General features: G+C 37.0%; 1 protein-coding gene across 15 annotated transcripts in view; it reads right to left on the bottom strand.

Annotated features, from left to right (window-relative positions):
* Positions 1-24,320, bottom strand: part of LOC133850473 (neural-cadherin) — a 202,105-nt gene that overhangs the window by 101,298 nt on the left and 76,487 nt on the right. For all 15 annotated transcript variants that reach the window (XM_062286578.1, XM_062286577.1, XM_062286591.1 and 12 more), the window contains 3 exons: positions 2,130-2,580; positions 1,545-1,761; positions 675-1,460 (listed from right to left, as the gene is read on the bottom strand). In XM_062286578.1, the coding sequence (XP_062142562.1) occupies positions 675-1,460; positions 1,545-1,761; positions 2,130-2,580 (1,454 nt within the window). The remainder of the gene's footprint in view (positions 1-674; positions 1,461-1,544; positions 1,762-2,129; positions 2,581-24,320) is intronic.

The raw sequence follows: 24,320 nt of genomic DNA, 5'->3' as shown, positions 1-24,320 counted from the left end.
CTTTCTTTAGTAGTCGAAAAATAAGTAACCAATATTAGTTGGTTAAATAAAATATATATCATAAAACCTGCTGACAGACTAACTGCATAAAAATGGTAAGAGCTAAGAGGCTGAATTTTTCTAAACATTTGTAAATAGTGCGCCATTGTAATATTTCTATGTATAAACACTACTTGTCTTGGATGACTGACGAAACTATTAATGCACAGTCGAAATGGTAAGAGCTAGAAGGCTTGCACATGCCCAAAGGTAAGAGCTAAGAGGCTGTAATTTTCACACAACATAGTTTGCGCAGCTTGATTCATTAATCTGTGTTATGTATCTGTATTATTTATTTATTGTCTTCTCTAATAGACTGAATGAACTATTAACAAACAGTTCAATTGGGAGAGACAGGATGCTGTAATCCTTACACATCTCAAACTGCAAAAGCTAAGTGGCTGACATTATTTTATCAGGTAGTTTATTAGTATAGAAGTTCGATCTATAAATAACAGCATTTGTTGTGACTGACTAGTTTACTAAACTATCAACGCGCAGCCCAAAACGGTTAGAGCTAGAGGGCTAACGTTTCTGCACAACATAGTCTGTACAATTTCACTGCAAAAATCTAACTCTTTAGAACTGCACTTTCTTAAAATACGTATCTTCTATTTTAGTAACTTGTTTCTTACCTGTCCATTGACGCCTTTGTCCTCATCGGTGGCCACAACTTTAATGACTGGGCTGCCATTGGGCGCTCCTTCCTCCACCTTGGGATAATAGGTGCCGCAATCCTTAAACACTGGCTTATTGTCGTTAACATCCGTGATGAAGACCACCACAACAGCAGTTGAAGTGTGAATAGTTTGATCACCATTCACACAACAGGATCCATCATCCATGGCCGTGACATTCAGTTCGTACTTGTCGCGATCGAGTGAAATGGCTTTGTTATGCAACCGGATGACACCCGTGATGTCTTCGATGACAAATTGACCCGACGAAGTGCCGCCACCGACGAAACCAAAGCGCACATTATCACCATCCTTATCGGAGGCCACAACAGTGGTGACCAAAGTATTCGGACCGGCATTTTCATCGACATTCGGGGTGTAGACTTGTTGCGAGAACTTGGGTTCCTCATCGTTCTTGTTCTTGGTATAGACACGCACTGTGGCAGTGCCTGACTTGGCCGGTTCACCTTTATCCTTGGCGGTGACAATAAACTCATAGTAGGCATTATTATTGTCAGCATCAAGCTGTTTGTTGTTCACAATAATGCCATTCGAGTCGACAGCGAAATGATCATCCGAAACTAGGTATTCGATCTCAGCATTGGCGCCCGAATCCGCGTCCATGGCTTTGACACGCAATATGCTGGTGCCCAGAGGAATATCCTCATCGACATTGTGTGCCTGATAATCGGGCAGCTCGAACTTGGGCGCATTGTCATTCACATCCGTGACACGTATGGTTAGCTAAGGAGAGATAGAGAGATAGAGAGGTGAAATTGTTGTTTTGTTATGGAGGAAGGAGGAGGGGGAGCTTTTGTTAAATCTTACCTCGACGGATGTGGAGAAACCGCCGGAATCCTCGGTGGCTGTCACAATCAGTGAGTAAACGTGCGGTTGTCGCAGGTCCTCAAAGTCCAGCTCCTTGGCCAGTTTGACAATGCCCGACGAGGGTCCAATATTGAAAGTGCCAGCGCCCTGTCCCTGTGCCTTCAATGTATAGCGTATTTCACGGTCTGCAAAAGACTTGGCCTTAACCGAAATGATGCTGCAAGCAGAAAGAGAGGGAGAGAGAAATGTGAGTGAGTGAAGCTGACAGCTAGCAGGTTGTGTTGTGGTTGTGGCTCAATTGTGGTTGGGGCTAAGAGAGTTGTCATCATGTGGCGGATATGTAAAATGCATGCATACATTACGAGAGAGAGAGAGAGGCTGCGAGAGTGACCAAGTTGGCTCTGGCTTTGGCTTTTCATCTGTCACTCGCTCGACTGCCTTTTGACAGTTGTTTTCCTATTGGAATTTCAATGAGCCCGAAAACATCACATTGTCACGCTCTAATTCGCATAACATTTATTGGCATTTGGCCATTTGCATAACACACACAAGAGAATATCGTTGAGTAGTTTTAACTTTACTTACTCGGAGTCCTTTTTCTGATTCTCTGGTATCTCAGCTTCGTAGCTGGGCATATAGAACTGCGGCGCTCGCTTGCCGCCCACAATCGACAGACGCTCTTCGGGCGTGCTCTGGAACCGACGATCGTCCACCTTGCCATTCTGATCCTCTGCTTTTACATACAGCACATATTCCATGTCCAGCTGGAAGAGATCTGTGCCCCGAGTACGCACCACACCGGATCGCTCATCGACCTCAAAGCGTCCGCCAGTGCGATCGCGCACAATGAAATAATGTATATTATGATCGGTGTCGGGATCGCGTGCTTGCAACGTGAACACTGGCGTATTGGGTGGCGCATTTAGTTGGACCACAGCTTGCATGGGCAGAGGACGATTGATGAAGTAGGGCGGCTCATCGTTCACATCCTTCACCAGGATAATGACACGCTGGTTGTCCGTGTACTTGATGCCAGCTGCAAATGAATAGAGAGAAAGAGAAATTTTAGTTTTTCTGTTGTCGAAATTTGTGCACTTTATGTTTGTCTTTTGCCTCTGCATATACTTTTAGCAGCAACTGTGTGTCGGTGTCGATGTCTGTGTGGCATACCCCCGAGAAAAAAGTTTGCCATTGTTATTACAACTAATGGATAGTTGGTTAGGCACTCAGCCCACGCTTACAACTGCCACTGGCAGGGCGTGTAATTTAAAGCGCTCGAATTTCACTTAAGCCATTCAAATGCAATGAGCTGGAAAAGCAGTCCAAGGCAAATGTGTTGCATGTGTTGCAAGCACTCAATATTCAAGAAGAGGAGTGTTCTGCAAATCTATTTCATCAAGCATTTGCATTCTACATTACAATATTGCTTAAAGTTTCGCAGTCTTAAGTATTCTTTTTTGTATAGAATTAAATTAAATAAATTTTTTCAATTGGATTGTAAGTTTGTTGAATATTCATTTTACTTAAGATACTTTTTAGGCTCCATCATCATTCTATTAGTTTCTCATTTACTATCTATGAACTATTCTTTTACTAAAATGTTTCCAATAAATAAATTATGATATGAACAACACTTCAAATATCTTAACGAAAAATTAAATTTTTTTAAAATTTTCAATAAAGAAAATCTTTTATTTAATACTCTATTTATTGATTTTATAATATTAGTTAAAATATCTTTAAATTTAATACTCTATTATTATTTATCTACTCTTTCTCTTTGCTGCCCTTATAAGTATGCTATGCTTTTTTGACAAGCAATTCAAGTTGTTTGGAACTTTTTGAACTTTAACAAATTAATATTTAGAGCTTCTACCCTTAATAATTAACTAATCCTGCTATCATTTCACTTGTCTGCAATCTTTTTTCCCGACTAAAGAAACCGTTTTCGATACACGCGCTAAATGTCTGAAAAGGTTGCAAAATGTTCAACTAAAATTCGCTGGAATTTCTTAAAAAAAAATGGGCGAAAAAGTACAGAAAAAAACAAACTTGAAGAAGAAAATCAATAAAACAGCCGCCCGGCAGCAACAGAATAAATACAAAAAAAAAAAAAACAGAAAAAAATAGGGGAGCGAGAAAAAGAAAAATAATGCAGGGGTCGCCTTTTGCTACCTTTTGCGAGAAATGTCTGCAGCGGAAAATACCAATCATGTTGTTGTCGTTGCTGTTGGTTAGCGCAAACAGCACAAGCTAAGCAACAACAGCAACAACAAAGTAACAACAACAACAACAACAGAAACGACAAACAACAACAACAAGCAATGTGGCAGCCCTACAAAAGGTCCAAAAAGGAACCCCAATGATGACTCTGGCGCATATTAGACGCGTGTGTTGCTCACAAGTGTGTGTGTGTGTGAGTGTATTTGTGTGGGTGAAGTGGCCCTGTGTGTGTGTGTGTGTGTGTTTAGAGTGTAGTGGTAGACAAATAAGACAGACGATTTACTTGCCCCTTGCCCCTCTCTGTGCACCATGAACTAAGTACAAAGGCGTACGAAATTCGAGCGCGATAAAAGGCAAAAAATAAAAAAGAGAGAGAAAAAAATGTATATGAGGGCAGCAAGTGGATTGCGGGGCGAGGGAATAAGATGAGGAGAGAAGCATGTGTAATTTCTCAAGTGCAGCAAAGTGAATTGTAAACAGGCTGCACAAGCATACCCCCACACCCCCACTTACTTTTCGCTCTGTTTCAAGCCACCGCCTTTAAGCAAATATCACGCGAAAGACAAAGAGTCTGAGCCAAGGACTGCCAAAATTATATATATACATATATATATATATAAATATACATGTATATATACTTTGCAGCTGTTCAACAGATTGCACAAAAATGCAACAAACTTTGGCAGGCAACCCCCAAAGACAGAGAGAAAGAGAGAGAGAGAAGAATGCACTTACTCTCTCTCACTCTCTTGAGGACGCCTTGCTAACTTTCTTTACAATTTTGCACAAGTTTTTGTTATTTGCCAGCTTTGGCATTGTTTGTAACGCTATTCTATGGCTTATTGTGGCGAGCGTGCTTCAGGTAAAGTTGAAATTTAAATAACACGAAATGCATAAATGAAAGCCCGTCGCGTTCCACGTCGCGAAAGAAAGAAAGAAAGGGAGATAGAGAGCGAGCGTGCACAACATTGTGCATTGAGGCATGCCACAAAGCAGCAGCAGTAGCAACAGCAGCCAGCAGCCAACATGGCGGATTTCCGTGGTGACAATGCTTACGACGATGTACATACATACATAGGTAGCAAAACGAAGCGAAACGTAACGGTAGACAAAAATTTAAAATCGCATAGGCAAAATGCTAAAATAAATAGCCATTTTGCCATTGCTTTTACCTCTTCCCCCACACCCTTCCAAACAACAAAAGTGCAAAAGATTTGCTACGGCTTAAATGCTAAAATCGACTTGGCAACAAGCCATGCATTTTATTTCATTTGATTTCATTTTTCCCTCTTTTCAGGCAGCGTAGTACTATTAGTACCGCATTAGAGCGAATGCCAAATATTTCAGAAGTTTCCGGCTGGAAAAGCCTAACAAGAAATATTGCCAAATAAATTGCGCAAAACTGTGACACAATTTGTCTACGTTGTAGTATTTTAGTATTTTAAAAACGAGTACATAACAAATTAAAATTAAAATTAAAAAATATGTTTACCCATTAAAAGCGAAATAGTGCGTTATTAATAGTGTGATTTTAGTATTTATTCGGTATAATATTTTGGTATATTTTTAAATTGATTAAAATATACCAAATTAAAAATACTAAAACATACCAAAGGTTATATTTGGTATATTTATATAGTACTACATTTAAAATACACGACATGGTATTAAAATATACCAGATAGTCTCGGATAGAACATTTTCACGAACGCCGTATCCAAGGTTAAGAAGAAGAAATAGCAGTTCCATAATAAATTCATGTATTAAAATTATAAAAGAGAATTTATTTAAAACGAATTGAATATTCAAAAAATGTGAAGGAATAACACATAGGTTTTATTAAAAAAATCTTAAAGAAACAACACGTTCAAAATAAATGAATTTAGTTGAATCTCAAATCCGTAGAAAAAACATATTTTTCGTTAGGCTTTAAGCAAATTGAAGATAAAAAGCTGTTGTTCTTAAGCTCACCTTTTATAAAATACATAGTTAAAATGGCAAGTGAATGCGAAAATTCTTTGAATGTATTAAGCGAGAGCAAGAAAAAATATGAAAAACAAAATAATTCAGCACTCTGCAGTTTATTTTATGCACATTTATCAAGCAAACTTCGAGCTCCAGTTAAAGTGTTACATATGTAGAAATCTAACTGATTTATGTTGCTCTATTAGCTGCTTTGTATTTTGTAAATTACTTTCCCTCGCATGCTGCCAACTATCATCAGTTTTTCCCCGCCCACACAAACACACAGAAAACGTACAGAAAAGTGAGAAGGAAAGTTGTGTTGGGTCTGGCAAGATGACATCACATTACGAGACCATTAAAATAAATTTATAAAACGTAGAACATAAATAAATTTCGCTTACGTTGCACGTAACACAACTTTCAGTTGTCAATTTTCCCTAACAAATTCAATTTTTATGCGCATCAATTTAGCACAGAGATTCAAGACAGCAGAAGCAGAAGTAGAAGCAGAAGGAGAAATAGAAGTAGAAGTGGAAGGACCCCCCATCATGCACGAGAGAAAAAGATGTCGTTGTATCAAGACACTCATGAGAGTTATTCCTGCCAGCTTCTGCTTCTTCTTTTGAGTGCCCGCCCATTGCGAAACTTCCGCGCCAAACGTTGCCAAGTTCCACACATATAGTCTCTACAAGTATATATGTATATTCTGCGTAAAAAATATGAGGAAGCTGTGCTATGTGAGGAAGTGGAAGTGGAACTTGAAGCTGGCACCCACTTGAAGCTGAGAGAGCAGCCAGCCAAGCAGCCACCCTAAGCGACAAACTCTCGTGCCCTTGTCTGAGAAGGACTTAGCCTTAGCTGCGTCTGCTTCCACAGCACACTCTCTGATGCCTGATGCCTCTGCTCAGCATCATCTTACGCTCAGCACACTTTACACTTTACTTCAGTCTCACATCAGTCCACAGAGTTCGTGTGGTCCGCCGTGTGGTCCACAGTGGCTGGTTTCCACTTAATCCATTGAAACAATAAGCAGCTTTGTTTGTCTACCCATGATGCTGTCGTGGCTTTAGGCTTTTGCGATTTCTTTTCATGCTTTACTCCCGCTTCTCTTTCTTTCTTTCATTCTGTAACCCAACACGGAGATCAACCAGACAGCGAAATAAAAAACACACTCTCTTTTTGGGCAGAGTCTTTCGGTTTCATTGTTGTCTCAAAACGTCGCGCTGAAGTGCAAAGTAAATGCAAGACAAAGACTGGCGCCTTTCCGGGTTTGCCGTCTCTTGTCGTGTTGCATGTTGCAAGCAAGTTCGTGATGCTAACCCCTAAGCAACTGCAATACAGCAACACACACACACACAGTCTCAGCTTGACTTGGCTTATGATGACAATGGCTTTGAATGGCTGTGAAAGCTTGTCCCTCGGTGGTGATAACCAGAGCATTAAAACTGATGCTGTTGTCTGCCTGCCCCATGTTGCATGGCTTTGACTTTTTAAGAGTCTGAGATGCTTTCTGCGTGCAACTGTCACTTAATGCATGTGGTAATTTTTGATAAGAAATGCGATACAATAGCGAAGCAGTTTAACGACACTATCCCCAGAGCCACTTCTAAACCATAATAAACTACAAGTTAAACAAGCAATTAAAGTGGATTTGCTTTTAAAGCTGTTTTGAGGCAAACAATTTAAAATGCGACACAAAGCTGTGCTCATTAATTGCTTGAGCCTGTGGCAAAATCTATAAGATAAGCAGAGATGATTGAAAGGCATATAAAATGCCAGTAGCTGTTCAATTAGTGGAGATTCACGTTTTAATTGTTAATCAATCAGATGAGCTAATACTGCCTAAAACGTGAATTTGCTTTTAAAGCCGTATTCTTAGTGTGAATAAGACAAGACAACTCAACAAATAGTTTATAGCTAATTGGAGTGCTATAAAAAAATCTTTAGATTAGTATCAAAAAATATATAAAAGTGAAAAGTTTTGACAGTAGGAACTAAAAAACTAATTCGACAAAAACAAAATCGAAGTTTCAGTAAGAGAAAACTGTGCGGTATTATTCTTAAAATATACCTTATAATAAACTGCAAAAATACTAAAATATACCGAAGGATTTTATATCCAGGAAGTAATTTATTCAAAATATACTATAGAGGTCAACCACATTGTCAAATGCCCAAGGTGATTAAAAACTTAAACTCTGTAGTCACCCTAAAACATTTAATATTCGATTGACATCAAAGTCACGTCAATTCACGCTAATTCTGTGAATATTAATGCAACAGCTGCTCAAGTTTTTCCATTTGATTTGACTGCATTCAAAGTAATGTCTGCAACAAATTATTGCGGCAATAAAATAAGAAGAATCAACCAGCAGTTGCTTGAAGTAGAATTGCAACATTTATGTCATCATCATTTGATTGTTACTTTTCCGCAATTTAACGGCAACTTAACCTTTGTCCTCACAGCACAAAAAAAAGTGATTGCAAGATAGTGAAATAGAGGAAACGAGAAATGGTTGCAAAGACTTTATTGATGCCACATGCCACTCCCCTTACCCCATCCTCTCCCTTGCTAAGCATTGACACTTCATTTGAGCTCCCCTTCGTGGTGGCAAGGTAGCAAAGTCGTCGTCATATTAAGTATAAGGGTGCCACAATGTGGTTCATATTTTCTTTTTTGCTCTTTGCTTGATTAAAATGCAGTCAAGTCGAAACTTTTCTTTCTCTCCACTCTCTCGTTCTGACATTTCAGTTGCGTTTTTTTTTTTTGGTTAAAGTTCCAAATGAATTTCCTTGGATTTTCATTCATTTTTCTTGGCATTGTTGTTGTTGTTGTTGTTTTGGGTTATTGCCTTGTGGGTTCGGTTTATGCCAGCGATAAATACGAGGGCAAGGAAATAAGAGCACAATACTGCAGGTAGTTTTGCTGCCGGATTTTATGGCTCCCCGTAATATTTGCGTTATGGGTTTGATGGATATTTTCCCTTTTCTTTTCTTTCTCGCTCAGTCTGCTCGTTTTCATTCCTTGGCATTCATTTGCTCCCCTCGTTTTCCTTTCTTTTTCTTTTTCTTTTTCTTTTTTTATTTTTATTTTTTTGATGGCATGCCTTTAATGAAGCTGCCAACAACAACAACAATAAGAACAAAAAAGAGGAAAGCATTGTGCGTGTGTGGCGTAGCTAAAGCTAAAGTCAAATATTGAACTTATTGATGAAGTAGTCAAGAGGGCGTGCAAGATGTGAAATCACTGGGGGATTTGTGCCCAGCCACTTTGTTCGAATCTTGACAGAGATTATGCTGGGGAGCAAGTTGTAGTCTAATAAATAGTACACTGCAGAGCAATAATGTTATTTTTCACATTTTTGTTTACGAAACTCTCAGAAATAGTTCGACAAATAATTGATTAGTTCATGAACTAATATTTGTCGAAATAGCAAAGCAAAACTTATTAATTTCGAGCACAAACGAAAATGAACAACAATACAGAACGAAATATTGATGAAAGTAATAATGAAGTTTACTATTAAAAATATTTATATATTAATTCACTTCGCAAACCACAAATATTAGGTGAGCCAGCAGAGTAAAACTTAATAATTTGTAAAACAAATAAAAATCAACAACACTATTGAATGAAATATGAATAAAAAAATAAGTAGTATGAAAAATAAATCAACTTAAGTTCGTTTAAACTTTTAATTTACTATCAAAAGCATAAAATATATATTTGACGTACTTTCGAAGATATTTCTATATTCTGTTCTGTAGAGTGTGCTCGACAGAGATACCCACTACCCATTTTTAATTAAAAATATACCAAAAAATACTAACATATACCGAATGTTATATTTGGTATATTCATATAGTACCGCATTCATAACATACCGAACTGTAAATATATACCGAACTGTGAAAATATACCATAGATGACCAAATATACCGGATTGCACTGTACTACATTCGAAATATACCATAGAGTATAAAATATACCGGATTGTCCACTACAACATTCAAAATATACCATACATTACCTAATATACTAGATTTTGAACCACAGCAGCTAAGTTCTATTTACTTTCAAAACTATTAAATTATTAATTCAGTTGAATAACAAAATACGTGATGAACAACAAAACTTATTCATTTGTTGAACATATAAAACTGTAAAGCTGCCCAACACCAAATCATAAAATATGTATCATAATAATATTGTATTCCAATAATGAATTCCATTTGGCTTCTCAAATCTTAGAATTTAGTAGTCAACCGCATAAAATACATGTTTAATTTACTTTCACAAATATTTAAATATTTATGCCTAATTCAGTGGAATAACAAAACAAATGGGCAATATTTCACACCTCATTTTGGCCGCATTTGTCGACTAGATCATTTAGGCCCGAGTTGTGAAACAGGTTTAAACTGGCTGTCTGGACTAATGAAAACATTTGACAGCATTAAAAATTTGTCATTGCAAATCAGCAGCTTCCACATGCCGCATGCCGCATGCCACATGCCACATATATCCGGCATAAGCTGGCATGTAACTCAGGCTCAAATTGCGACAACTATATAAATATATGAATGTATGTATATATGTGTGAGTATCTGTGTGTGTATGTGTTGTGTGTAACACAGCGTGCAGTCCTCAGTTTGAGTTGCCGTTTATTGAGTCACTTAACTGCAACGCAAATGAGTTAACACCTAGCGAAAAGGTAGCGCTTGTTGCCCCAAGGCAGCAGCAGCAGCAGCAGCATCAGCAGCGGCTGCTTCGCTTCGCTGAATGAATGCAAAATTATGCGACAGCTCAGGCACAAAAACGGAGTCTCTGTGTGTTGCAACATCCAACGTGAACGCAGATGGAGACGTGTCGTTTGGCTGCGTCTGCTTATCTCCCTTGCCACGCCTTTCCGCATGTCAAGGCAGCAGCAAATTGGCAGTTTCAGATAAAGATAATATTATGGTTGCTGCCGTCGATGCTGCCGCTGTTGCTGTTGCTGCCATAAAGACTTTTACTTTAGTAGGTGTCACATTTCTCTGCCTCTCTTTATCGCTGGTTCGCCTCTTCCACTCTCTGCTCTGACAAATAAAGCTCGCAATTTAAAACGTTCAACGCGCTTGAGCATTTTGAGCAGCTCTTTAGCCGCTGATGTTGCCACATTGACGGCAACCACCTCCAAGCCTAGACCCCAGACATAAACCATAAGCTTGGCCCGTCTATTTAATTGCCAATTTCAGTAGAATGAAGAAAGAAAAAAAACGCAAAACCAAATAAAAAAAAAATCGTAATTGAGAAAAAGAAAAATAGCAGCAAAAATTGCCAACATTAATAAATTAATTAGCACACTGCGCGGCAACAACTCTTAGTTGCTCAACCGAGCGAAGACTCAATTAAAATTTACGCAGAAAACTCTAGAAGCCTTCTCGCTTCTTCTTCTTCTTCTTCTTCATCATCACCCCCCACCAAAAACAAGGCCATAAGGCCATTAGCTGTGTCAGGGCAAGTGCAGGACAACACAGAGAGCAGATAGCAAATAGTCGCTGTAGCGAACTTTGGTGTGAGTGAAAATGCTACAAAGTTAATATGCTCTAAATGGCAATTGAGAAAGTAAATAGACTTTGCAGCTTCTAGACCAATATAGGAATCTATATGCAATAGCAAAGACTATTATATGTGATGTACATATGTGGAGAGCGCAAAGTAAGTTGCCTAACAAGCTAATTAATTTAGAAATTATTTCTTAAACATGTTCAATTTCAAAATATATTTCACTTAATTCATTTTAAAATTATAAATATAAAAATGAGCAAAAAATACTTTGGTATATTATTTATTTAATCTCTTTTAATAATAAGTTGACATATTATTCATTTAATCCTAAATTATTCTGATGACAACCAATGAAGAATAAATGTCTATTATGTAACATATGTATGTAATATGTTCATGTTTATGTTTGTGTGTATTTATTTATTTATTTTAACTTTAAAGTTGTAGTTTTATAACTTACTCTCGAACTATTTCAACTCTAACAATCAGTACTTATTTATTTTTTCTTTACTTAATCTGCATTTCAGCTTCATCCTGCTTTAACTGTGATTAGATGTGTGCCATTAAAAAGAAGGCAGTTTGTAAAGGCTTTAACGCTGTTTAAAGTGTCATAATAAAGCCTGATTCAAAGCTACCTGACTGCCTCGGCGATTGGACCAAGTTTGCATAAATGCGGCGAGGAGAAAAACAGCTGCTGGGCTCTGGGCTCGATGCGAAGTGAAATTGCGCACATGGCAGACATTAAGCGAAAATTAATGAAATTTTCAGCACGCAGAAGGTGGAACTAGACGTAGTCGCAGTCGCTTCCACAGCCTCTGGATTCTTGGGAGGGAGCCTAGTGCTTTATCTGGCTTGCGTTTGGCTGTTATCCTGCCATCAGCCATGAGCCTGATTGAGTTTGATGGCGATTGTGTGCAGCAACAGCAGCAGTAGCAGCAGTCGAAGCAGCAGCAACTGCTATGACTTGATTGCAATTTTAGTGCCAAACACAGAGAGAGAGAGAGAGGTGACTCGACTAGATGGGGGACAGGACAGAACAGAACAGGAAAAGCTGGCGGGCACCTTGCATACCAATCAAACCGAAGGCAGCGGCAGATGAGTCAACCTGCGTTTACCACTCTCGACACTCGACTCTCGACTGACAGTCTTCAGTCATTAAAGCCCCTGGCATTGCCAAGGCACATTAGTTTCGTTTTTCATTTCCCCATTTTTTTTTTTCCTTTTGCTTTCTGATTGATGAGCCAGTGCTTTATGTGGAGCTAAAGCTAGAAAAATGCTTAAGAGAGAGAGAGAGCAAACAGCACTTTGGCAAATGGCATCAAACGAGTTGCTTTAAGTTGTTCAGTTCAAAAAGTTAAAAGTTCATAAATTTTCTGTTTGTATGACCCTGGAAAACGCATTGAACTGGAAAAGTCTCTGATAAACATTGCGAAATTGCTGAATTGCTGCTGCCATACTGAGACTGTGAATTGACTCTTGAATTGCACTTAATTAATGGCCAGCCAAAGCTAGTCAAGTGTACACTTGTATTAGCTGTTTGTTTAAATGTGATTTATGCACCAAAAGACTGCGCAAAATATAATTCAAGTTTAGTCTGCAAATATTTATTAAGCAGAGAATTTAACTAGTTTCAATTTGTGTAGTTTAACATGTTTAATATGTTTCATAAATTAATGTAAAACAAGTGTTGATAGTTTAGACTGAACAGAGTAGAGTATTCTATTTTTTAATTATGTTTTGTAAAATAACAAAGAATAAGTCGTGATAGATTGGGCTGCAAATATTTGCTCAGTAAAGAATTTAACTAATTCCAATTTGTCAGCATAATTTGTTAGTCATTAATAGATTATATTATATAAAGTAATATAGAATAATTCTTTGCCTTCGTTGAATACAATTTTATGAAATTAATTTTGCCAACTCATGAGCAAACACACAATCACCCTTCAAGCTGTCGCCAAGAAGCACTTCATTATATCGCAGACTGCAGCATCATATTCATAGCTCAATCTCGTATATGTGAGTATGTATCAATTACTTTTTCACAAGCGCTCTCGCTGTCCCATAAATCAGTCTCTGAACTTTATGCGTTTGCCACTTGAGCAAACGCTACACAAAAATCTCACCCCCAAGGAAGAACGCGCAAAGAATTATTGTTAATGTCGCATTTAATATGCATTTTTATGCCATCAGCTTTCCAATAATAATCGCAATAAGTAGTCATAAGGATATATACAAGAAATGCAGCCCCTAGCTGGGTCTCGCATTCACTCTCTCTTTTCTTTTCTCTTCTCCCACTTGGTAATCATTTCGTAAGCCCTGAAATGTATGCTATGAAAATTTGTAGAACGTGCTTGTCTATTTCAAGTGGTTTTCTTGGCTGCTTCTGCTGTTGATGCTGATTTAAGTCTCGCATGTTGCGCATACAAAGAGAAAAGACCACAAAAAAAAACCAAAAATTCACTCTCTGCCACGCCTCTACGCACAATAGGCGTAAAGATTGTGTAAATTAAGAGCGTAAATATTTTGGGGAAATGTTGAAAATGTTTAACACACAACACAGTACAAGAAATGCCTCATTTGGCACATTAAGCCATGTAAATGATGCTTGTTGTTTCGGTTGTTCGTGTTGTTGTTGTTGTTGTTGCTGCTGCTGCTGACACGCACTTTCCATTCAATAAAGTTAAAACCACACAATGGTGCAGCAATTTACACGCTTCGACCAGTTGGCATGTTGTCATTAAAGGACCCCAAACACTATCAGAGTTTTTTTTTTGGTTTTTGGTTGTTGTTACTGCAGCTGTTCGTTGTTGTTTTGTGATGGAGCAGGCAAATGCACAGCAGCTCCAAAAGCGCGAACATTTTGCATTTTAATGAGTAAACGTTGAATATCCCCCATTGCGCTTTCCGCATGGCATTCAACACACACAGCACCGCATCGTCGAGTGGTTTGAGTCACCAGGGAAGCAAGGTGAGGGGTAGATGCAATTCCCAATGTGAGCAAACGCTGCATGTGCAAAGTGAGATTGGCCAGAGAGTGAGAGAAAGTGGAGAGCACACAGCATGTTGGCGCTGCAAATACAAATTTTAACCAAAGCTCTGGCCATTTTTTTGGTGGGTGCAAAACTTTTTTTTCGCTTTGTTTTTTTGGCCATAAAAACCTCTCGAACAATTTGTATTTGCGTTGTGAAAACAAAATGGCAAACTGGTTCGGGTTCTCGTTCCCGTTCTCGTTTCGGTCTGGGTCTTGGTCTCGGTCAGCCTTGCAGTTGAATTGCCCACCTGCTGTTTGATTTGTGTCCTCTGTGTTCCTCGGCTCGGTTCAGTTCAGTTCTATGTTATGTTCTTTGCGCAACACTCGTAAAAAGTATTGCCGTGTTTTTATTTTCATTTCACCATTTGACCACACGGCAATAAATATTAACTAAATAGACAAAACGATTACAAAAACTTTTTTGCTAAATATCGCGCTGTGACTTTTTCTGTTCAGCTCGATAAAAAAAAACTTTGTGTAAATGTTTACTGATTAAGAGCTTAAATGTTCGCATTTAATATCCTATCCGACGTATAATGCCACAGCTCAGCTGTAATTATCAAAGTTGTCAGCATATTTTAGCATATTCACAAATAATTAATTCAATGATTGAGCCATAAAAGCGAACAATTTGAGCTTTAATTTTCACTTGATGTGATTACGGATATGTGACAATAATTAGAATTCATTAAATTGACTTTTGTAAAGAATTTGATGTAATTGGGAATAAAAAGGAAATTAAGCTATACAATTTAAATATCCGCTACGGATAGAGGAGAAGAATATTATAACTTTGCGTCGGCAGGAAATGTACGGAACAGGCAGAAGAAAGCATCTCCGACCCTATAAAGTATATATATTCTTGATCAGCGTTAACTGCCGAGACAATAAAGCAATGTCCGCTCGACTGACAGTCTGATCGTATAAACACCAATAAATTGTGTCTGCAATTATGTCTTAGCTGCTTTGGTTGACAATATGGTATATTTTAATACTCTATGGTATATTTCGAATACTTGACACTCTAGTATATTAGCTACACTTTGCTATATTTTATATTTATTACTATATCAATATACTAAATATAGCCAATGGTATATTTTAGTATTTTTGTGCTATATTATTCAGTATATTTTAAAAATAATACCACACTGTTTTGCTCTTATTCATAATGAGTACACTTGACTGTACTTTTCGTACTTGTTTAAAGAACAAACAAAGCTTTGCTCATTACATTGAGCAAATAAAACGATTTCTTTCAACATAAAATACATTTTACTTTTAATTAATGAACATTTAAATTGCATTTTTCGATCCACACTTATTTACAGACATTAATCGAACATAAAAATATAGTATTGACACATTATAAAAATTAATTACAATTTGTAATTGAATTCTCATGCAATATTTGCGTTCTTTTTGTGTGTTCTTAATGCGTATTTCTGAACGAGCTAAAGGATCGATAAATGCTAGAAAATATATATTTTTAGTTGAGTGCCGAAAAATGAGGCCAAGTGTAACACAGAGGCATTTGCATGCCACTAATTTGATCACGCGTATGCCACAAATCAAATTCAAATCATATTCAAAATCAAAATCAAATTCATTGACATGTGAAATTTCATGGATCAAGTGGCACAAGAGCCACGCACATATTTATTGCTGTTGCAGCAGCTCAAATCAAGTGTAAAGACGCCAAGCAGGCGTTGGTTAACTTTTCGCAGTCAGTGTGTATGCTGCTGATGGTGGTGATAAGTTCATTTGGCTCGTTGGCGTGCGCTGCTAATTAGACCATGACGTGTTGGCTAACAAACGACGCCCACACTCACACACGCATACACACACAAATCACAGTGTAACAATTTCCACACTGTGATAAATAACTGCCGCAAGTCGGAATACAACTCTTTCTTTTTCTTTTTTTTTTTCTCCTTTTGCAATGCAAATCAACATGGCGAAAGCGTCGACTGGCCTTTGGCTATTCGCATGGCAGCGGCCTCGGGATTTTGTTCTGTTCGTCTGCTCTGTCCGTGTGTTTGCCTTTGCCTGTTACGGTTTTATTGTAATAAACGCAATTTGTGCCATGAATTATTACTGCGGCGTTTGCCAAAACGGATGTGCGAGCGAAGGCAAAACAAATGGCAACAGCGCAACGACATCCTTGCTTCCCTGCAAGGATCTAACTCTAACTTAGGAAAGTTGCAACCGACAACGACGACAACGCGAAACTTTGCCTAACAAATTTTTTCTCTTTTTTTGGTTTATTTTCCAGCATTATTGATTTTTCCAATGAAGGCGTGGTCAGTGCCATTTATCAAAAATGGCAATTGAAAATTGGAGCTGATTTCGCCGGCTTGTTTGGCTGCTTGACTGATTGATTGATTGACTGTTTGATTGGCATTTTGACAGCGTTTTAGAATGTGAATTTCATTTGCATACAACAAGGGAAAAACTGTCAATGCTGGTTTAGTTTTGTTTGAAGTAATTTGTATATAAAATATTAAAACATTTTAAAGCGAGTTCATAAAAATATTTAAGAATGAATGTAATTAATATTTAAATTAATTTAATTATGTAATTATTATTAAAATTTAATATAATTAAAAACAATTTTGAAAAATTATTATATTTTATTGATATTTTATTTCATTTATATTTTTTATTTTATTTTTTTTTATTTTATTTTTTTATATTTTAATTTTTATTATTTTTATTTATTTTTTTATTAAGTTTAGTCAATTTATAATTTATTTGTTTAATGTTTTATTTTATTTTTTATTTTTTTATTTTTTTTATTAAGTTTAATCAATTTATAATTTTTTTTTAGGGTATTATTTTATTTTTTATTTTTATTAATTTTTTTTTTAATTTTTATTTTGAATTAAATTTTTAAATGTAGCAGCCAAAATTTAAATTATTTATATTTGTGCACAAATACAATTCATTAAAATATTAAATATTATTAATTTTTGTAAATTTTAATAATTTTTACATTGTTTTTAAAAATGCCATTTTTTTTGGATTTGGCTTCACAAAATTTGCCACAACAAATGCTAATTTTTGTATACAAATTCAATGCTGCGGCATTTACATGTTTAATTCATCGACACACAGAAATTAACAAACCAAATTGTAATTGAACTTTCGACATGTAAAACTAATTATAAAGTAGAATAAACATTTGGGCATCGATCAATTAGCATTCGACACATGCCGTAATTCATTATGCAAAACTACACAGAATGTTGCGAAAATATTTTTAAAATCCGAAATGCGTTGTATGACAAACGGCAACAACAACAACAATGGCTTAATAAACCAGACAGCAAAAAAACTGTCAACGGCATTTTGAAAAGCCACAAAACGAAGTTGCAACCGCAGAATAATCGGACCAGACACTTTTTGGACGCAGAGAGAGAACGAGCTCAAATAAAGCCTAAAGGCAACGCAGACACAAAAGTCACACACACACACAGACACACACATAAACACTGAAACACGCAGTTGGCAACAAAATGGCGCCCTTTACTCTCTGTGTGTGTTTGGTTGCCATGGCAGCCGTCGGATGAAGCAGCTGCCTCCGAAACATGAAAAATAGAGATGACAAAAATACAGAAGTAGCATTCGAGTTTGGCCAAAATGGCCGACGAATGTGCAATGGCAAATAACACACATACACACACACACAAAATGGCCAAGAACGAAAACGAGAAAATACTCGTAAATAATGGCAACACACAATTTTGTGCAGTCAAAACAGGAAACGCAATGCAGAAGCGAGAGCAAAACTAAACGACAAATGTAATAATAACACGAAGTCGTCTACAGACAAGCAACCCTTGGCCAGAAACAGCAACAGCAAACAGCAAACAGCAATAGCAACATTAACTTATGTGTAGATAAATACTTTATATAGCAAAAACTTGAATCACTTTTGTCGTTGTTGTTGGGCGAATAGACAAAAATCAACAGAGCGTAAAATTTGCTGAGCTTTGACTTTTTTTCTTGGCTGTCTTTTTCGGCTGTCAACAGTTTTGTTGGCCATTGTTGTCAACACTTTTTGTTGCTATTGCTTTCATGGCAAACATCAGCTTATTATAATTCATAATGGCCGGTTGGTTGTGACGACGACAAAAGTTCATAAAATTCAAGTAGACTTTAAGCGAACTTTTGTCGATAATTTTCGCATAAATCAAACAAAATTTCGCAAGCTGCTTTTTTGCTTCAACTAATTTGAATAGCCTTTCTTTTTTTAGTGTAATGTAACATTTTATTGAGGTTATTCACGTCAAATCAGTCAAGTGATGAGTTGTCAAAGAGTAAGCCATAAAAAAGTTGATTTTATGCATTTAAAAATATTCTAAAAAATAAGAGTTCAGTTCAGTTTTTTCATCTCCTATCAATTGAATTTTATTACTTTCAAATTGATAGTTTCAAGTGATTTCTATAGTACTATTTGGCACTGTATTTTTAAGCTCAATTTCTGGTCAACAAAACGTAATCCAAAAACCAACTCGAACTTTGTTTAAAGCGCTTTCAATTTCGAATAAACATTTTTCTATTTCTAAACAAATTGGATTAAAAATTTGTTGCTAGATTTTTTGTAAGTGGCTTGCAACAGTTTTATGCACAGCATGAGGTAGTTTGTTGTTTGTGGCAGATTTGCAATAGACAAAACTGAACACAGCAAGCCGAAAAAGAGAGCAATTGAATTGATATTTTATGTTGCATACTTTGCAGCGCATGAAAAGATTAGTGAGAACATTTTAAAGCTATCATTTGATGGCATTTATTTGCTCTTGTTTCGGATGCAGAGATGAAACATTTCTGGCTCATGTTTGTCAAAACAATACGAAATCTGTATTCAAATACAAAAACAAAAATAAATTTGGTATACAAAAAGAAAAACAAAAGAAGTCTGCAAACAGACTTGAGTAATTTTATTTGACGAGAGAACTTGATGCCATTTTCGTGTCTCGCAAATTTTGTTGCCATTTATTTATAGCCATCGATTTGCATAATAGATTTGACAAGTGGAAGAATACAATTTATTTATTGTGCAAATTGGCAAATGAGAATGCGCTTTCTAAACAATGTTTGCTTATCTGTTTAACTGCCCATTTGAAGTGTAGCCTCGGAATGTGTGTCAGTGAAACCGCATGACAAACAAATTTAAATGCAATTCCAATTAGAATTATGACAACAACCGCAACGCACACACACACACATATATACAAGCACGCACACACGTACGCATAACCAAGAATCGTTAACAATCAAATTGAGTGTCAAAACGTTTTTGGCCAAAAAAGCGATTTGCATTTTTAATTTGGGTTAAGATTGCGCGCACATAACCTACACAGACTAGATGTGTGTGAGTGTGTGTGTGTATATGTGTGTGTACGTATTTGTATGTGTGACAAGCCTGTCAAAAGGTAAAACTCAATCGCCAAGCTAAATCCGAGCAACAGCAACAGCAGCTGTGTGACACACTTGTTGTTCTTGTGTATTTCGGCCATTGTTTTTGCAAACATGTGTGTGTGTGTGGCTGCCTTGAAAGGTTACGCACACACACTCATACTTAAGGGTGCAAGAAAGAGAGAGAGAGAGAGACAGCTTGTGTGTGTGCGTACAATACATTTTATGTAGCGTAAACTAAAACTTGCTAAATATTCACCATGCTCAACTGTCACATTGAAAAACTCGCAGCTTCCCTCCTCACTCCCCACTTCACGCCCTCTCTCCCTGCTCCCCTCTTCGTTTACCATATAGAAAATTTATGTCGCGAAACTTTTGCAACGCGATTTCTTCAGCATTTCGTTGCTGTAGCTCTTCAAAATTTAGGCCAAAACACTTTGAAGCCCAGAAGAGCATCGCATCATGCTGCGCTCCTCCCTCTCAATCTCACTCTATCTCCCTATCTCTCTCTTTCTCTCCCCCCCTCTTAGCTGTCTCTTTCTTGTATGTATTCGAGGTCGGGGCTGTGGCAACGGCTGCTGAACCAGAACCAGAGAACTAAGCAAAACATCAGCATGAAATATGCCATAAATGATATTTACCCTCATGTCTCTTCTACTTGCTGTTGTTGTTGTTGTTGAAACTCTGCTTGAGTTGAGTTCTAGTCCAAACATGTGCTTAATAATTTACACAGACACAGTTTGGAAATTCATCAGAATATGAATTTGAAATGGACCGAAAACTAACACACAGCACAGATCAAATAAACTAAAGTTTTCCGAGATAGAGAGACACATTTGATGTGTGCAGCATTTGCTCTCAACTATCAAATGTTTAAATAAATAGCATAAACATAAAGATAGTATGTGGAGTAGAAACTTTACAAATAAATGTTGAAAATACTTACTAATTTATTAGTGAAGTTCGAGTAGTTTTATTCATACTAAAATATATTTTTTCCTTTATACTTGAAAAGTGATTTTATATACATATATCAAAATAATAAATTTCAAGTACTATAAAAATAATTAGCATCTCAGAAAACAAATCATCAAAAAAAAAAGTTTTTGTTCTCCAAAATCCAAATTAAAGCAAGTGAGGAAAATATACCGAATTAAAATATTAAAAATACTAAAATATACCAAATACAATATATACCAGAAAGCAGCCAGAACACAATTGGAAAATAATACAAGTCAGAAAATATGTACCAAATTAAAATACCAAAAATACTAAAATATACCAAATGCAATATATACCAGAGTGTCCGCAAAAGCAGTCAGAAAATAACACAAGTCAGAAAAATATACCAAATTAAAATACTAAAAATTCTAAGATATACCGAAGACTATACTTGGTATATCGATATAGTACAATATATACCAAATTTTCAGCCAACAATTACTTCCTGAAGAACTTTAAAAAATATCTAAATCAAAAAATCTTTAACACAAAATACATATTCAGGAAAGAGATATTAAATATTTCTTAACTCATTACAAAACTCGAACACTTTTGTATTAAATTGCAATTTCAAAATATACAATGTCTTTAGTATATTACCGGGATTTAGGTAATTTATAAGTACACATTGTTTTAGTATCTTTTAAATCCACTTAGTCTTAAGCAGACATTTCAGCTCTAGACATTTTCAAGCAGGAATTTTCCAGGCAACCTCAAAGCATCCACACACACACACACATATACACACACCACGACTGAAGACTTCTTGGAAGTAAACCTTGAGGATTGTGTGTTAACAGACCTTGCTGGCAAATTCAGCCACATGCATATAAATTATGCTAATTAATGCTTAATTGAGTTTGTTGTTTTGCCAGCAAAGCAGCAACAGTTAATCTAGCTGAAAGAGCTTCCACCTCCCCCCTCGCCATAGAATACTTAGGGTGTGGTTTCTTTTGCTAGAGTTTTAAGTTTTTAAGCAGCATTCATTTGCAAGTCGATGGCAGGACGAAGACTTTCCGCTTTACACGTAACTTCAATTTGCATTTTCATAATTTATCACATTCCACTTCAGTCTGGTTTTTCGCTTTCTCCATTTGCACAAAAGTTATGCTTAGTGTTGCATTCCATAGCTGGCAATCAAAATTAGCCATGCTGTTTCGCATACTGTTGCATGTTGCATGCTGCATGTTGCATGTTGCAACAGCTGCATTTTATGACGTATTATCTTGCCCTTCCCTCGAAGGCTTCTCGCAACTTTTGCGAGTGATATTAGTAGCTTGGGCATTAGTTTTTGCCTGAGCTTTCGTGTGTTGTGTGGTTACCCGCAGGAAAAAACAAAGAAAAATAACGAACGCAAAGTTTTTATCGCCAGCAAAAGTTGCAGCTGTGCCTCCCGCAAGGAACAAACACACAGCTCAATAGCCTGAAAGGACAGCAAAAAAACAAGAAAAAGTTTCTTCCTTTTTTGGTTTTCCAATCTTTGAGTTTTGCGAGTGGCAGCAGCCACCTGCCGCCTGCCACATGCCACCTGCCACACACACACACAAACACACACGCCCTTTTGCTGCATAACTTTACATTATCAACTATTCCGTTGCGCCCCCTTTTTGATCCCTTTTAGCAACTGTGTCCTGTATATCCTGTTTGCTGTTGTTGTTGTTGCTGTTGTTGTTTTGCATGCGTGCAAGTTTTCATTTTTCATGCATTGCATAAATTTTCATGCCTTTTCCCTTTTCACATGACACAATAACAAAAGCAGTCCCGTCTGCTCCCCTCTCCCTTCTCCCGCTTTTCGCTTTCTTATATACATCGTATATCACAGTAGCTATGTGAGTTGCATTAGTGACGGAATGCCAAACCTCTCGCTCTCTCTGTCTCTCTTTCCCCCACTTTCTCTCCCCTTTTGCCAAGGGGAGAATGAGGATTCTTTTCCGTCAGTCTCTGCATAAATTTTTTTTGTTCGTCTAAACAATGCGTTTGGCGAAATTTCTAAAACAAACACGCGCCATTCGAGTGGGCAACTCAATCAGTCAGTCACTCTCTATGCTGCAGGCAACCTCCCCAGCACTCCACTCCACCTCCCAACACTACCCGCACTCCAATTACCCTCCCCCTCATTGCCACATTCTGCTCTGCAATCTGCAGCAAATCATGCGTTTGTTCGTTCGTTTCGTTTTCGCTTTGGGTTGGGTTTTCAATTCCAAGTTGGGTCTGAGTTCTCGCTTCTAATTGTTATGAGCATTTTCCTGCTGGACTTTGGCACGCGTTCGCCTGAGCAACCCAACCCCTAAACTAGCATTGAGAGCGCACTCAAATTTCGCTCTCTCTTACTCTCTTGGTTCTTATTGCGCCTGCTCAGCATTCCATTTCGTTTCGTTTTGGGTTTCACTTTCAGTGTTCCAACTGCAGCGCTCTCTGCGCTCTTTGTGTGTGCCTGTGTTTTCACCCCTCACTCTCTGGTGTGTGAATTGGCGTAGCATTTTAAATGAATGAAAAATATTGTCGTAAATTTCTTGTCCTTCGCTTCCCAGGAAAACCCTCCAACAGAACGCCTACGCCAAGTGCAACGCATTGTTAAGTGTTTTAAGCTGCCTTTCTCTCGTTTGTTTTTTGCTGTCCCCCCTCTTCTTAGTCGCATTTTTGTGAGTGTGTGTCTACTAAATGAATTATGTTTATCTGGCATTTGTGTCCTGGCGCACACAAGTGGCCCAACAGATTCTATGTTATTTGTTTGTATTTTCTCGGTGCATTTGCTACATAAATTAACTCAAATTGCAGAGAGCAGCAACCGTAACAATCAGTTCTATATATACTTTACATATTTGAGCATGATATTTGAGTAGACTACCAATTGAGAGTCGGTGAGCACCCATTGTGCATCCTTACCGATAAGGATAATGATTTTCGGGCATGTTGTTAAGCATCTTGTTGAAGTGTTCAAGTTGCAGCCACACACTTGAATACTGATGAATTTTCCGCATTCTGCATGGAAATTGTTCAACGAGTTTCAAGATTTTCTTTCCTCTTTTTATTTCACACATGGATGGCAAATTCAAATTCGTTTAAAGAATAGTCTGTTAACTTTTAATATAATAAAATTCGAGTTTGAAAGGGTTCTAACACGTTTGAAAACTTGAGAGTTTTGCGAAGAGGAAAATGCCAAAGAAATTAAATTGAATTATTCACTTTTGTTCGATATTTTAGAGCAAACAATAGTTAATAAGAAAAAGCTTTTAACATAAACTGTTTAATTTGAAAATAGCAAATTAACTTGAACTCTTTACCAATCTTCCAATAATATTTTCCAACAAACTTTTTGCATATATTATCGAAATATTCCCTTTTTAAATTAATTCCTTTTAATTGAAGAGTAATTAAACAAGTTTCCATTTTCACTCATTATTATTTTTGGATTTTATTTCTTCAACTCGAGTGCTTCAGTTAAAGCAATCAATACACATGTTCTGTGTGAAATATTCAGTGAAAATTCGCAACTCACAGCTCTTAAAATCCGCCATTTTATATATAATTGATAAGTTCATTCTCCTCTCGAATGTGTCAAGCAAAAGAACACAATACA

This window comes from Drosophila sulfurigaster, chromosome 2L (genome assembly GCF_023558435.1).
Source record: "Drosophila sulfurigaster albostrigata strain 15112-1811.04 chromosome 2L, ASM2355843v2, whole genome shotgun sequence".
Classification (NCBI taxonomy): domain Eukaryota; kingdom Metazoa; phylum Arthropoda; class Insecta; order Diptera; family Drosophilidae; genus Drosophila; species Drosophila sulfurigaster.
This window is presented reverse-complemented; position numbering and strand designations above follow the sequence as displayed.